Source organism: Camelina sativa, chromosome 15, assembly GCF_000633955.1.
Source record: "Camelina sativa cultivar DH55 chromosome 15, Cs, whole genome shotgun sequence".
NCBI lineage: Eukaryota > Viridiplantae > Streptophyta > Magnoliopsida > Brassicales > Brassicaceae > Camelina > Camelina sativa.
Genome location: NC_025699.1, coordinates 15812934 through 15824561, shown reverse-complemented (window position 1 = coordinate 15824561; position 11628 = coordinate 15812934). Strand labels below are relative to the sequence as shown.

General features: G+C 34.8%; 2 protein-coding genes and 1 pseudogene across 3 annotated transcripts; 1 reads left to right on the top strand and 2 right to left on the bottom strand.

Annotated features, from left to right (window-relative positions):
* Positions 1678-4707, top strand: LOC104746898 (adenosylhomocysteinase 2-like). 2 transcript variants are annotated; one of them, XM_010468439.1, is made up of 3 exons: positions 1678-1877; positions 3213-3535; positions 3690-4707. In XM_010468439.1, exons 2-3 carry the CDS (start codon positions 3407-3409, stop codon positions 4434-4436), a joined length of 876 nt encoding a protein of 291 aa, XP_010466741.1. In that variant the 5' UTR covers positions 1678-1877; positions 3213-3406; the 3' UTR covers positions 4437-4707. The 2 variants fall into 2 exon arrangements, with proteins under 2 accessions (XP_010466741.1, XP_010466740.1); XM_010468438.1 differs by lacking the exon at positions 1678-1877 and having other exon boundaries at positions 2757-3535.
* On the bottom strand, positions 5304-5988 carry LOC104746897 (protein RALF-like 24). The gene has a single exon (XM_010468437.2). It carries the CDS (start codon positions 5867-5869, stop codon positions 5507-5509), a length of 363 nt encoding a protein of 120 aa, XP_010466739.1. The 5' UTR covers positions 5870-5988; the 3' UTR covers positions 5304-5506.
* Positions 7038-9572, bottom strand: LOC104746896 (annotated as a pseudogene).

Here is an 11628-nt window from a genome sequence, read left to right as displayed (position 1 = left end):
AAAAAAAAAAAAAAAAAAAAAAAACAGTTTTATAGATTAAAGGGTATAAACCAAAATTCTATCATCCATAAAAACAGTTTTATAGTTTTAATGGGTTAAAACTTTAATGGGTAAAGTTGTTTTTAGAAAAATCGGAATGTATAGATGTTATTAAGATTTTATGGCAATAAATGTAACAAATGTTGGTCAGTTTAAAAAAAAATATTATTTGAGTTTCTCTGCAATATTATTTATAGAATTGTTTTAAAGGTTAAATTGTAAAAAACAAAATAATAAGTAAAACTTAAAGGGTATAAACAAAAATATAATTAAAAAATGTGAATATAGATACACAAACATAATCACGTTTTGAAACAAATTTTGGGAATGTGTTAGTTGAGACTTGAGATTGTGGACTATTCTCACCGAACCGAACCACAAAGACACAAAGTGCCAAAGTTATCTTTTTGGAATTAGGTTTACCAATACCAATTATGGAGCTTTCATAATGAGTAGCGTGGCCCTTGACACTTCTACACAAAAAAATAGACACCGTGTCACTTATAAAAATATCTGTCGACATCGTGACGTTCATTAATGTTTGAACTTTATTTCTTCTACCTTTACTTTTTTCGTTTCTAGGTAAGAATTGATAGTACATTTTGGTTGTTGATTAAGCATTTAAGCTAATGTATAGAAAAGTACTAAGCCAAGCTAATGTATAGAAAGGTACTAAGCTAATTTTTGGTTCTTATATTAAATACACAATGTATCTCTTACAAAAGTTGCTTATGTATGTTTAACAAAAAGAAAAAAAAAATGTTGCTTATGAATGAGAGGTGTACACTTCTGCTCCACGGAAAGAGAAAACACAAGTTAGCTAGACGCCTACCTCCTGATCTAAAATACTTAGGGTAACATAAATAGGTAATTTTTTCTCAATGATATTATGGACTTTATAATTCGGTTTAATTCACATTTGCCACGCTAATATAAATTTACATAAACTAATATACTTAAATATATCTTTTGCAAAATATCAAAGGAACAAACTGACATCGCTCCTAGTTTAAAATACTCCAAATATTTATGAAACACACAAAAAATGGATAGTTAATGAATTCACCTTACTTTTGCCTTAGTTTATTATTTGTCTTGTTGATGGTAGGGTATTAATTCAGATCCACCGACGCTCTTCCACAATCCGGTGCACATACTCGGCACCGACGTTCAAAATATATGCTTGGCTTAAGAATAAAGTACATTCAATAATATGGGTTACACAGAGAGACACACACACACAAACCTATGAATGGGGTCGGTTTCTTAAGAAAATATCGGTATGAAAGGCAGAGATAATGGAAGAACGACACTAGTGACCCACCAGACGTATAAGAAGATCTATCAAGAACGACAGCAAGTGGCCTCGTTTTAAGTAAAATCATGACCTGCTGCTAAATGCTAAGGCCATTCGCAATAGGAGAACACTTGGTGTGTTCTTACCCCATTAAAATTATAAATATAATGAATAGTGGCATAAGAATATGTTTTTCAGTTCTTGATGTATAACTGATCTAGGCTCAGTTCTAAGCTGATGTGGCAAGCTGTGATTGGATACAATTTTTTGCAAACAATTTTTCATAAATTAAAAGAGGATTTGATTTAAACTATGTATTAATTAAATAAAATGTNTCACATGACGATCCAAACCGCCGTCTTGATCGAAACCTTAACCGCTCTCGGCGCTGAAGTCAGGTGGTGTTCTTGCAACATCTTCTCAACTCAAGACCACGCCGCTGCTGCCATCGCTCGTGACTCCGCCGCTGTGTTCGCTTGGAAAGGTGAGACTCTTCAAGAGTATTGGTGGTGTACGGAGAGAGCTCTTGACTGGGGTCCAGGTGGTGGTCCTGATCTANTTTCCAATAATTAACTTTTTAATAAAAGATCTTAACTACTGATCTTAAATTATTTTCATAATATTTTTACTCTAAGAACATCCTAAAGTGTTCCCCATTGCGGATGTCCTAATAACTGATAGTTTGTGAAGGCTTGCTTGCTGGTTGGGGCTTAATGCATCCGAGAATATACTATTAGTAAAAAAATTGCATCGATTCACTAAAATTTTAATCTTCTTAAAAATTTAAACATTCGGTCGTGCATGCATTACATTTGATAAATCACCCGTTAGCTTTTATATATACCTCAAAATATGTTTACGTAAACAAGTTTTACCCTTGACTATTATGTTAGTATTAGGAACAAACGTGTTTAATTTGTTACTTTCCTTGTGAAACTTGATCGTCCAAAGACTTTATTTGAACCTAATTTTGCTGCCTTAAAATAGCAACAACTTCTATGAAATTGCAGGAACAGAGCTTAACCAAATTTAGAACCTAACATTGACCAAATTTGCATGTAATTGCTTTTTAAAAATTGATGATGAAATAACAAAAAATAGTTTGATTTTCATAAGAAAATGTCAGAATAATTAGTTTGTAATTTTTTAATATCCGAAACAGAATTGTTTTTCTTGTTCCCTATTTGGCAAAGAAATTAGTACTAAGTATATAACCAAATCTAATTTTTGCATGATTAAGAATTTTTTAACAGAGTAGTCAAAAACAGAATTGTCACTCTTTTCGGATAATCTAAAAAAAAAAAAAAAGAAAGAAAGATGAAAAGTCAATGTCTTTTACCAGATCCACCAAACTCTCTCTATAAACTAATCTCAACCGTCCATCTCATTCCCGCCTTTATCTATTTAACCTCACTCCCCTTACCTTCCCCTGTCTCCTCCCACATCACTCACAGAGATCCACACAGATCAAGAAAAAACTAAAAAAAAATGGCGTTGCTTGTTGAGAAAACCTCAAGTGGCCGTGAATACAAGGTCAAAGACATGTCTCAAGCCGACTTCGGCCGTCTCGAAATCGAGCTAGCCGAAGTCGAAATGCCTGGACTCGTCTCTTGCATTACCGAGTTCGGACCATCTCAGCCACTCAAAGGAGCAAGAATCACCGGATCACTCCACATGACGATCCAAACCGCCGTCTTGATCGAAACCTTAACCGCTCTCGGCGCTGAAGTCAGATGGTGTTCTTGCAACATCTTCTCAACTCAAGACCACGCCGCTGCTGCCATCGCTCGTGACTCCGCCGCTGTGTTCGCTTGGAAAGGTGAGACTCTTCAAGAGTATTGGTGGTGTACGGAGAGAGCTCTTGACTGGGGTCCAGGTGGTGGTCCTGATCTAATCGTTGATGACGGTGGTGATGCTACTCTTTTGATCCATGAGGGTGTTAAAGCTGAAGAGATCTTTGAGAAGACTGGTACGCTCCCTGACCCGACGTCTACTGATAACCCCGAGTTTCAGATCGTGTTGGCGATTATCAAAGAAGGTCTTCCAGTTGATCCTAAGAAGTACCATAAGATGAAGGAGAGATTGGTTGGTGTCTCTGAAGAGACTACTACTGGTGTTAAGAGGCTTTATCAGATGCAGGAGACTGGAGCTCTCTTGTTCCCTGCCATTAACGTCAACGACTCTGTCACCAAGAGCAAGGTAATTGCTAATTTTAATCCATATGTGTCACATTATAGCTTTAGAAGACTAGATCTGTGAATAATTAATGCAATGTTTATATTACCAAAATGTGGATCACCATTGTGTTCTGTTTTTTTTGCTCTGTTTCACTAATGATTTGTTTGCTTTACAGTTTGACAACTTGTATGGATGCCGACACTCGCTCCCCGATGGTCTCATGAGGGCTACTGATGTTATGATTGCCGGAAAGGTTGCTGTGATCTGTGGTTATGGTGATGTTGGAAAAGGTTGTGCTGCAGCCATGAAGACAGCTGGTGCTCGTGTCATTGTGACTGAGATTGATCCAATCTGTGCCCTTCAGGCTCTTATGGAAGGTCTTCAAGTTCTAACCCTTGAGGATGTTCTCTCAGAAGCTGATATCTTTGTCACCACAACTGGAAACAAAGATATTATTATGGTTGACCACATGAGGAAGATGAAGAACAATGCCATTGTCTGCAACATTGGTCATTTTGATAACGAAATCGACATGTTAGGACTTGAGACTTACCCTGGTGTGAAACGTATCACCATCAAGCCGCAGACTGATAGGTGGGTGTTTCCAGACACCAAGTCAGGCATCATTGTTCTAGCTGAAGGTCGTTTGATGAACTTGGGATGCGCAACTGGACACCCTAGTTTCGTGATGTCGTGCTCGTTTACCAACCAGGTGATTGCACAGCTTGAGCTCTGGAACGAGAAGTCGAGTGGGAAGTACGAGAAGAAGGTGTATGTTTTGCCTAAGCACTTGGATGAGAAGGTAGCTGCACTTCACTTGGGCAAGCTAGGTGCAAGACTCACCAAGCTTAGCAAGGACCAATCTGACTATGTCAGCATACCCATTGAAGGTCCTTACAAGCCTGCTAACTACAGGTACTGAGAAGATTTAAGAGCGGAGCATTGATTGGTTCTTTACACCAAGGGGTTTGTATGGTTTTATGATTAAGCCGTTTGTTGGCAATTGTTTGAGTCCGGTCGGATCTGGTCTGGTCTGGTCGGGGTAATATGAGATATTGGTCCTTTGATGAAGGTGACCAAGTATTGGTATGAATAAGGGGTTGTTCTTGGTTTGAAGGCTGTTTTATTTTATTTTTTTGGTTTTCTTCCATTTCTACTTTAATATATCTCAACTAAACTTAGCTTCTGTTATACATTATTAGGCTTATTTATGCTTTGTTCTGTTAACTTTTCGAACAAGGGAGAACATAAAAATATGCAAATCTATTTTCTACTTCATATTATTGGATATATTTTGTTTCTTCGAATTGTATACTAACTAACAATGTTACCAATCCGAATCCAATCTGCTGCTAGCTGAGAAGCAAAAGAGCTACTTCCTATTGCACTCTTTGTATGGCGTTTTGATTAGCCTATTTAGTGGTGATCTACCAATCGAAGATGATACTGGTGCTTGCTTGTGACCAGTTTTAGATTGTTTTGAGGAAAGATATTGATGGCAGTTAGCCGGAGAATCCAAGAGTCAGGTTCTTGAACTTACAAGAATAAACCAAACTCAGCTTTCTTTACTAACTCAGCATTGTATGAGTACCAAACTCCATACTAAAGAAAGATCAAAATTTTCCACTAAAACAACATAAGAATCATCTCAATTCTTTACATACAATGCCATAAAAACTTCTAAATTTGGTTCCTAAGTACCCTGAACAAAGCTGAGAAACCCAAACTTTATCCTAAAATTTCCACAATATTCCATCTATATCACTCCAAAACCAAGAATACAGATATCAATTATAACCAGATCATTCGAAATCATATATCACTATTAATCAACAACATTACAAAAAAAAAACACAGTAACAATAAGATTACATTTGCCTCATCCTTAGAGAGAGCATCATCTTCATAGCATCTGCATTTTTCAAACTCAGACATCCTCAAAGAAAACAACAACAACAACTAAAAAAGAAGCCTTCCCATTCCCCAATGTTATCAAGTCTTGATATCGTTAGTGTCTCTAGCACACCTAGTAATGATACTGCATCCTCTGTTGTAAGAATTAGCCTGACCAGAGCGACAAGCGTAGTAAGAAGCACCTGGTTTCTGACAAGGAACCATGTCTCTCCTCAAAGTTTCATAGCTTATGTACCGTTTCCGCATCATCATCACTCTCCGGCTTATCTCCGATGGCATCATCATCTCTTCTCCTTCCTCCTCCCCGATTACGCCGCCCCGGGTCAGCATTGCGTCGATTTCTCCGTTCTCCGACGGAATCGGAACCGTGGCAGAGAAAGTGAGATGGGTTTGAAGGCAAAGTATGGATAAGTAAACGAGAGCTAAGGATCTCGACGACATGTCGGTCGGTGTGTGAAAGTTTTGTGATGTCTCTGTGTTACGACAACTCCAAGTAAAGTAACTCTTGTTCGAGTTAAACCGGGTCGGTTTAAGTTAGATAGAGTTCAACTGAATTGTAAACATCAGGTATTTAATTAAATCATTTTTATTTTTTGAAAATTGGGTATCCAATTTAAAATCTTTATTGTGGTCCACTTGGTTCCTTTGAGAATTCACATTTAATTTTTGTTTTTTCTTTCCAACTGTAATTATATTTTTGGTTTTTTTTTAATATCAGATATTTATTGTAATAATTTTACTGTATGGAGTGTTAACAGAGTCAGATATATTGTTTTGAATGTTAATAATCACAAAACTATGAAAGATTAACATTATTCAGAATGATACCATTTTTTTCTTTTTTAAATTTGTTTTTTGTTAGTTTTTAATTTTTTATAAACAATAGTAGTACTGTTTTAGATGATAATCTTCTTTCAATAAAATTTTATAATTATCAGTTTAAGATATATATATATATATATATAAAATTAAATTGTCACCATTCAAACAATTATATAAAATTGAACATGTTTTTGTAGTGATCTGATTAAAATACTTTAAAGTTGTGTTAAGTTCATATGAAAAGAAAGTAAATAATTACGGCGGTCACTATGATTAAATGAGTGGGGTTAGGAGGGTAAAAATCATCATTAAAGGAGTTAGTGTAAATGCCACCAAACAAGTTCAACAACCCAACTACATCAGCTGAGCTGTTTCCATTGACCCACACGCTCTAACTTGTTTACTTCATTTTGCTTCACACCAAAGCATCATCAATAAATTTACATCATTGTTCAAAACAAAAGATAAAAGTTTTTAAAACCATAATAATATCATCTGCTGAAAAAGAAACCAATTCTTCATAGCTTATTTCTTTCATTTTATGCCTTTAGATAGCATAAAAAAAAAACCAAACAAATCATGGAATCATTTATTCCGATATAGCAGGAAAGATAGATAAAAAAGTTTGTTTTTCCTTTACTGACAAAATGCAAATAAGAAAATGAAGTTAATTAGTCATGTACTCTTCCTCTGCTTCACTGACTTTAGTATTGAACGGTCTATTAGCTATGTCTAGTATGAGCTAAATCAAAGACCGACTGGATTTGCCCGCCGATAAATTATACAAACCCAAAAATTTGTATGTTTCATTAATCCAACCTCAAACTGACCGGTTCATATATATGATCAAATAAGGTTCATATGCTTATCATTTATTCAGTGGTAGTAGCCAATCTGAATTCCAGAAGTCAAATCCAAACGAAAGAAGTACAAAAACACACCAATCATCAAGGCGACACAAGCTACCATTATATTAATTTATGTGAAATCATCTCTTAGGTCTTTTGGAAAATCTCACCACAGTCGACGATCACCACAGTCTTGGAAGGCTTCGTGCTACAAGTTTCAACCTCTTCCATAATACTCTTGAGCACATCTAACCCTTCAACAACTTGGCCGAACACGACGTGCACGTCGTCGAGTCCGCAATACTGCCTCATGCAGATCATGAATCGAGAATCGTTGGTGTCTTGACCACCATTGCTCATACACTAGTAAAAAAAAATCGTATAGCTACTATGGAGTCACGAAATTTCGTGGCTAATTTTGTAATTTAGTCACAAATATTTTATGTGATAATTTCGTGACTAAATACAGTCACCAACCAAGTTTGTGACTAAATCGTGGCTATACCAAATCACAAAATCATCACGTGACTTAATCGTAGCCATATAAAGTCACAAAATTATCATATGACTTAATCATAGCTTTATTAGCTACGAAAAGTCACCAAGATTAAGTGATTATCGAATAAAAAATAATTTATAAAAAAAATTCAAATTTGAAAGACAACTCTAAAATCCTAAATTTAAACAAAAATCTAATTACCAAAGTATATTCTGAAACTAAAATTTTGAGTCACTATATTCACATAAATACTTTACATAAAAATATTTTTTTAAAAAGCTAGGTATTTAAAATCTTATCAATTTTTTTAACCCCAAACCAAAAAAATTAATCATTATAATAAATTAAAATTATATAATAATTACATTTTTCATATTTAATCAATCATTTCATAACTTATAACTGTAAACATAAATTATTAATAAATATATTGAACAAAGAAAAGTAAAATTAGATTATAAAAATATATAAAGGTTGCAAAAAAGATAATAGCTTCTCATTGGTTGTTCCATAAAAATGAGGATCACTACATAGTTGATCATCCACCGTTAATAACATTGAATCTAACGGACACAAAACCTTTTTTTGTTTTTGTTTCCTGAGTAAATGCAAGTTATTCTCTCTTCTTCTTTCTTCTTCTATTACGTTGGTTTATTTTTTTTCTTCTTCTTCTTCTTTTTTTCTTTTTCTTTTTCTCTCTGTGTCTAATCCTTTCTTTGTTTCATTTTTTTTCCCAGATCTCGCTGTTCGAACCTCCACCACTGCTTTTTTGAGCCACCGTTCACCACCACCACATAGTGAGACGTTCAGCAGCGTCGTGACGGAGTCCAATCCATGTTCCGCTTACTGCAATTTCTTTAACGACAATGGTGAAACCATCACCATCTAGCCACCACCATTTTAGAAGAAGAACAAGAAAGTTTCAGATCCTAGTTTTGTTTCCCAATGAAATCCTCACCCTCCAGCCACCACCACCTTAGAAAAGAAGAACAAGAAAGCTTCACGTTCTAGATCCGTTGCCCAACGAACTCCTACGCCTCCAGTCACCACCAGATCCGACGCCACAAAACCACCGGAGAGACTTGAGGGAAGAAGCGTAGCTGTTGAAACCTTTTTTATTTAATTATTTTTTTGTGAAAATCAATTTTATAAATAAATTATTTTGTTTTATAAATAAATTATTTTCTAGATTTTAATAAATAGTTATAGTTTTTTTTTGTCTTTTTTTTTTATTAAAATTATATAACAAAGTCACGAATATTTTATATGACTAAACCGTGGTAAATCAGCTACAAAATACGCATGATAAAATCGTGACTAGGTATCTACGAAAAAGTCACGAAATAAATTAGCTACGACGCTATACCAACGATTTTTTTTGGTGACCAATCGTGACTATTTTATCATATAGCCACGAAGGTTTTACCACAGCCACTAAAATATTTGTGGCTATACATATTTATTTTACTAGTGATAGACAGTATACCTGGACCGGTGTGCTGCTTGATGAAGTTTTCATCCTCGAATGTTTCACCGTAGATCGATTCGCCTCTGGATCCGTCTCCGACAATGAAGTCTCCTCCACATAACATTAATTTCGGGGACACAGAGTGCATGGATGCATGATCCCTTGTAGTGGAGTGGCTTTCCAAACTTCCCTATGCCTTTCTCGCCGGTACATAGGGCTCGGAAGTTCTCGGCCGTCCGTGGTGTCGTGTCGGCGAAGAGCTCCATCACGATCCGACCAGCTGCCGGTTTGCCGTCGACGGTCATATCAAAGAAAACTTTAGGGTTAGCCATTTGCGGTATGCGGAGATAAGTATTAGGGTTTGTACAAGGATGGATTCATTTATATAGAGAAGCGATGCTGATGATACATATCACAACTGAAAGATATGCATAATGGATTAAGTAAGATATGCACATGTCGATGGATTAGATTTATAAAAAACACTACGCACGATTTGGTGCACCAAAAGACAATTATTTAGTTTTATTTATAATAATATTAGATTTTTTTACAGTATTTAACTTCGTGTTAAAATTATATATTTTTGTCAATTTACCATATTCAATTTTTTTGTTTTTAGTGCATTTTCGGATTAATTTTATAAATAATTTTTCTAATAAGTATAACTTAAATGTTAGAACACAAAATATACTTAAAAAATGTTAATATAAATACTTATAAACCAAGATATATTTTTCTCTCGATATATATTACCAACAACATTGCAACACAAAAGTTTCAAAATTAATAAGAAGACATAATAAAGAAGATGATGAACTCGTTGGCGACTGAAGAGATTTGTTCATTGGAGTCTTCTTGATAAAGAGATTTGCTACACGTTACAGTTTATAGTATAGATAGATCATGGAGTCTTCTTCATGGAGTTTTCTCATTTTGGAAAACTAAACTGCTTTGTGTTCAAATCAAGAATTGAATCTCCTTTTAAAGCATTAATTAATTGACTTATAATATCTTAACAACATCTTCTCCTCTATATTAAAAACTCTACTACTATATCTTAAAACCGATAGCTTCCAAAGCTTTGAAGATTGTAAACAAGAGACAATGTTATCAAAAAGAGAAAGGAACAAGCCAAATAGGTCCTAGATTTTCTGATCGCTTCTTCTTCATCATTGCCAATTCCATATCAGGCCTCAGTATCCTAACCTATCTCTCTGCAGCTCATGGAAACGGCCTGTTGCATCATCATCATTGGTAGTGAGGATGAAGAATTTATCTGAAGATGGTTTCTGAGGAAGCGATTTTGCAATCTCAACCTTCAACAGTCTACCATAGGAAAGAAACTATATGGTTTAAATAACTCAAAGCAGCTGTTGCTTCTTCAGGCTTTGAGTATTCTATGTAGGCAAGATTCTTTGAGCCGATTATAATACAGTCAACTACTGTGCCACAGCTGCTAAATACCTGCCTAAGGTGTACAGCCGTAAGCCGTGGACTCATGTTGCTAACTTGGACAAATCTCTTCAATGCAACTTCTTTCTCTGGAGAACCTAAAATAAGTATCACAAAAGTGAAGAACAATAAATAAATTATCTATGGAGACTCAGAGGTATGTATATATATATATATATATATATATATAGAGCAGCACCTAAATATCCCTTGTTTGGTTGATCATGTGCTTAAAAAGCTTGTGCAGATTCGGGTATTATAGTATGGTCTTGGTCTACACCTTTGAATGTAGCCTCAGAGTGATCTTTTTCACCTTGGTCTTTGATTTTTGCATCTTCCGGTTTACTATCAGAAGCCATCAAAACAAACGCACGTACGTATCAATTCCTCAGATGAACAAAGCAAATTCGCATAAAGCTAAATCCCCAATTGGGAAATAACAAATCAGTAAGAGCAGAGCCTAAGCTTCCATTACCCAAAAACACGTTTAGGGTTTCCAGCTAATCGGAGAAAAAATAATAATAAAAAAAGAAGAGGGAATTTAATAAAAGACTAAGGCCTCTCAAGCCATCCATATAAGCAATTTAACATTTTGTATTAAGCTGGCACGTCGACCTATTAAGTATTTAATGAAATGGTGGTTCTTGATGGTTCACATATGTTTTTGGGTTTGAACCAGGGTGAAAAGAATCAATGAAATTGTATCTATTTTGCATCTTGTAAATCTCGGAGAAAGTGTTGCGTTTATTACCTATGTTGCATGGAAACGGAAACGGATACGCGGAAACGAAACGTTTCGGAAACGGAAACGGGTTTTTTCAAAAATTAAGTAATGGAAACGTATAGAAAACGTATATACATATATATATATAAATATATAGATATATAGATATATAGATATATTAGATATATAGATATATAGATATATAGATATATAGATATATAAATCCCCAAACATAAAAACCATATTAAAAAATCTGAAACAACACAAATTCAAAACATAAATATTAAAAAGTTTAATTAAAAGTAAAACTGTAAAAAAATAAACGTTCAAAATCAATTTTTTTTACCAGCATCGCCATTAGGGATTTTAACTTTTAAGCTACTA

Bases quoted from the DNA above. Each gene is read 5' to 3' on its own strand.
- LOC104746897 (XM_010468437.2), bottom strand. From the start codon at position 5,869: ATGTCGTCGAGATCCTTAGCTCTCGTTTACTTATCCATACTTTGCCTT.
- LOC104746898 (XM_010468438.1), top strand. From the start codon at position 2,825: ATGGCGTTGCTTGTTGAGAAAACCTCAAGTGGCCGTGAATACAAGGTC. The intron at 3,536-3,689 runs GTAATTGCTAAT...TTTGCTTTACAG, and splicing joins ACTCTGTCACCAAGAGCAAG to TTTGACAACTTGTATGGATG.